At 47.6% G+C, this 2,374-nt stretch overlaps 1 protein-coding gene across 1 annotated transcript; it reads left to right on the top strand.

The window, feature by feature from the left end:
- Positions 1–495: 495 nt before the first annotated feature.
- Positions 496–1,366, top strand: RNASE2 (ribonuclease A family member 2). The gene is made up of 2 exons (XM_040227093.1): positions 496–539; positions 707–1,366. Exon 2 carries the CDS (start codon positions 712–714, stop codon positions 1,186–1,188), a length of 477 nt encoding a protein of 158 aa, XP_040083027.1. The 5' UTR covers positions 496–539; positions 707–711; the 3' UTR covers positions 1,189–1,366.
- The last annotated feature ends 1,008 nt before the right edge of the window (positions 1,367–2,374 follow it).

A 2,374-nucleotide genomic window follows, 5' to 3' on the forward strand; every position in this document is an offset into this window, starting at 1 on the left:
GCAAACTAATTGCTTATAGGATTTTGTGCAATGAGAAATTCAGAGCGCAAGTTTCCAGCACAGGGAGGTGAGGAGATAAAGAACATTTGGGTGAGAGGGAACCAGGACGATTACTAAAAATTAAAAGCGGAGACCTGAGTTCCTCTTGTGCAAACAAGCCTCCCTGGCTCTTATTTGCTGACTGCTGGGCCTCCCTTTATGTACTTTAGTCTTTCAATGTGTTGCCCCCAAGCTGAGTTATAAAATCTAAGGCCATTCTGCAGCCAGTAGAATTAGGTTTCCTACAAGAGAAGCAGCAGTGGTGTGTCCCTGGGGACACACGGATTGGCAAATGATGAAACAAAGAGGCTCACTGCATAAGTGGGCCCTGTGCCAGTCTGCGGATTTCCTCATGCCCTCAACTCAGAACCCTCGTGCTTCTGCTGGCCCCACCCACAGGGACTGCTCTATATCTCCAGTCCCAAGGATGGGGGTACGCCAGCTGCCCCCGAGCCCCAGGACCATCAGCTGGATCTGTTCTCACAGGAGCTATAGCAGAGGTAAGACAAGGAGCCCTAGAGCTGAAGTTAGTGCCCAGGGCACAGGACAGACTTTGGGGTGAGGAGAAAGGAGCTAGAAACACAGTGACAGCCGGGGTCTGCTGGGTGAGTGAGGAGGGACTGTATTACTAGTTGTCGGGATGCAAGATATACCCTTCTTTTCACAGGAAACATGGTTCCAGTACAGCAGGATTCTCGGCTTTGTCTCACTTTGCTGCTGGGGCTCTTGGGAATGGTGATCTCACTCCATGCCCCACCTGGTACTTTAACCCGGGCTCAGTGGTTTGAGATTCAGCACATAAATATGGCCCACCCTCAATGCAATGCCGCAATGCGAGTGGTTAACCGTTACAGAATGGTATGTAAAGATAAAAATACTTTTCTCCACAAAACATTTGCTTATGTAGCTGGTATTTGTAACACCCCAAATGTAAACTGCTCTAAACCAGGCAAGACGAACTGTCATAATAGCTCAGTCCAAGTGCCTATAACCTTCTGCAACCTCACAAGAAATGCATCGAGTTACGCCAACTGCAGTTACCAACAGACATCGACACAGAAGATCTTCATCATTGCCTGTGAGAACAGATCACCCCGGGACAGTCCCAGGTATCCTGTGGTTCCAGTTCACTTGGATAAGATCATCTAGATTTGGGGTCAGCACTTTGGCCCACGCTCAACTGCCAAGCCCCATGGTCATAGCTGCAGTCCTGTCCCCCGATCTTCCCGGGATCTCAGCATCCGTCCTCATGGCACCAGCCCCCCTGTGCCCTTTAAGCTTTGCTCAGCTGAAGCTACACATGTACCCACAATAAACTTTACAACATCACACACAAGGCTCTGTGTGTCTGCTTGTGCCCTTCTGTCGTGTGGCTACATCCTGGTCTGGAGGCGTTTCTCCTTCTCAACAGAGATTTGTGGGAAAATGAGAGACATAAGGATAAGAGGTTCCTGTGTCTTGAAGTTGTGCAGACTTTTCCTTCTTTCTGCTCTAAGGCAGGAAACTGAGGCTTCCATTCATAGCTGACTATTTCAACACCAGGAGGCACAGAGTCCTCAGTAACTAGAAACGAATGTAAATGTATTTTATTCTGATCTAAGAATCATACACTAAATGATATCAGTAAACTATATGGTGTAAACATGAAAAGAAAAGGGAATATCATAATTGTGATAAGACCAAAAGAAAAAAGCAAATTTTAGTCTCAGAGATCCATTCTTAAATAAGTATATCAAATCTTCAGGTATGTATGGTCATCCTAGGGGTGGATCCAGAGTTTGAATCTAATGTGGAATGATATAAAGTGTTCGGGTAGTACAGGATCAGATTCTAGTACTACCTGGAGAAGGGGTAACACTCTTTTCTGAGAACTTCTATGTCCTGGAGGAGGGCGTAGCCTGTCATGTGGTGGAGGTGAGGAAGGAGATCTGCAATGGGGCCCTCTCCCAAGGATGGGTCAGTGGCTCGTTCACATTCAGGTCAGGAAGGGGCACAGGCTCCAGGACTCTGGAAATAGACTGACAGAAAAGGAGGCAGATAATGACAGCCCCTACTTTCCCTCCATCACAGAGCTGCACTGAAGAATCAGTGAGGAATAGGAAGGGAAAGCTCCTCACACACTGGGGTCAGGAGCAGCCTTCAAGGGATTGCTTGGGAGACAGGCTGAATCTTTTGCAGGACTTCATTCAGAATAAAACAGAGGTGGCTTGTCATCACATCTGTACCTCTGTCCTCGAGTCTGGTGTTCCTGACTCCCTTTATGTCAGCTCCTTTTCCAGGTCCAGATATATAGCGATTTCCTTTCCTCCCGCCCCCACATGATCATCCATTCTTG

This window comes from Oryx dammah, unplaced genomic scaffold (assembly GCF_014754425.2).
Source record: "Oryx dammah isolate SB20612 unplaced genomic scaffold, SCBI_Odam_1.1 HiC_scaffold_26, whole genome shotgun sequence".
In the NCBI taxonomy this organism is placed as follows: domain Eukaryota; kingdom Metazoa; phylum Chordata; class Mammalia; order Artiodactyla; family Bovidae; genus Oryx; species Oryx dammah.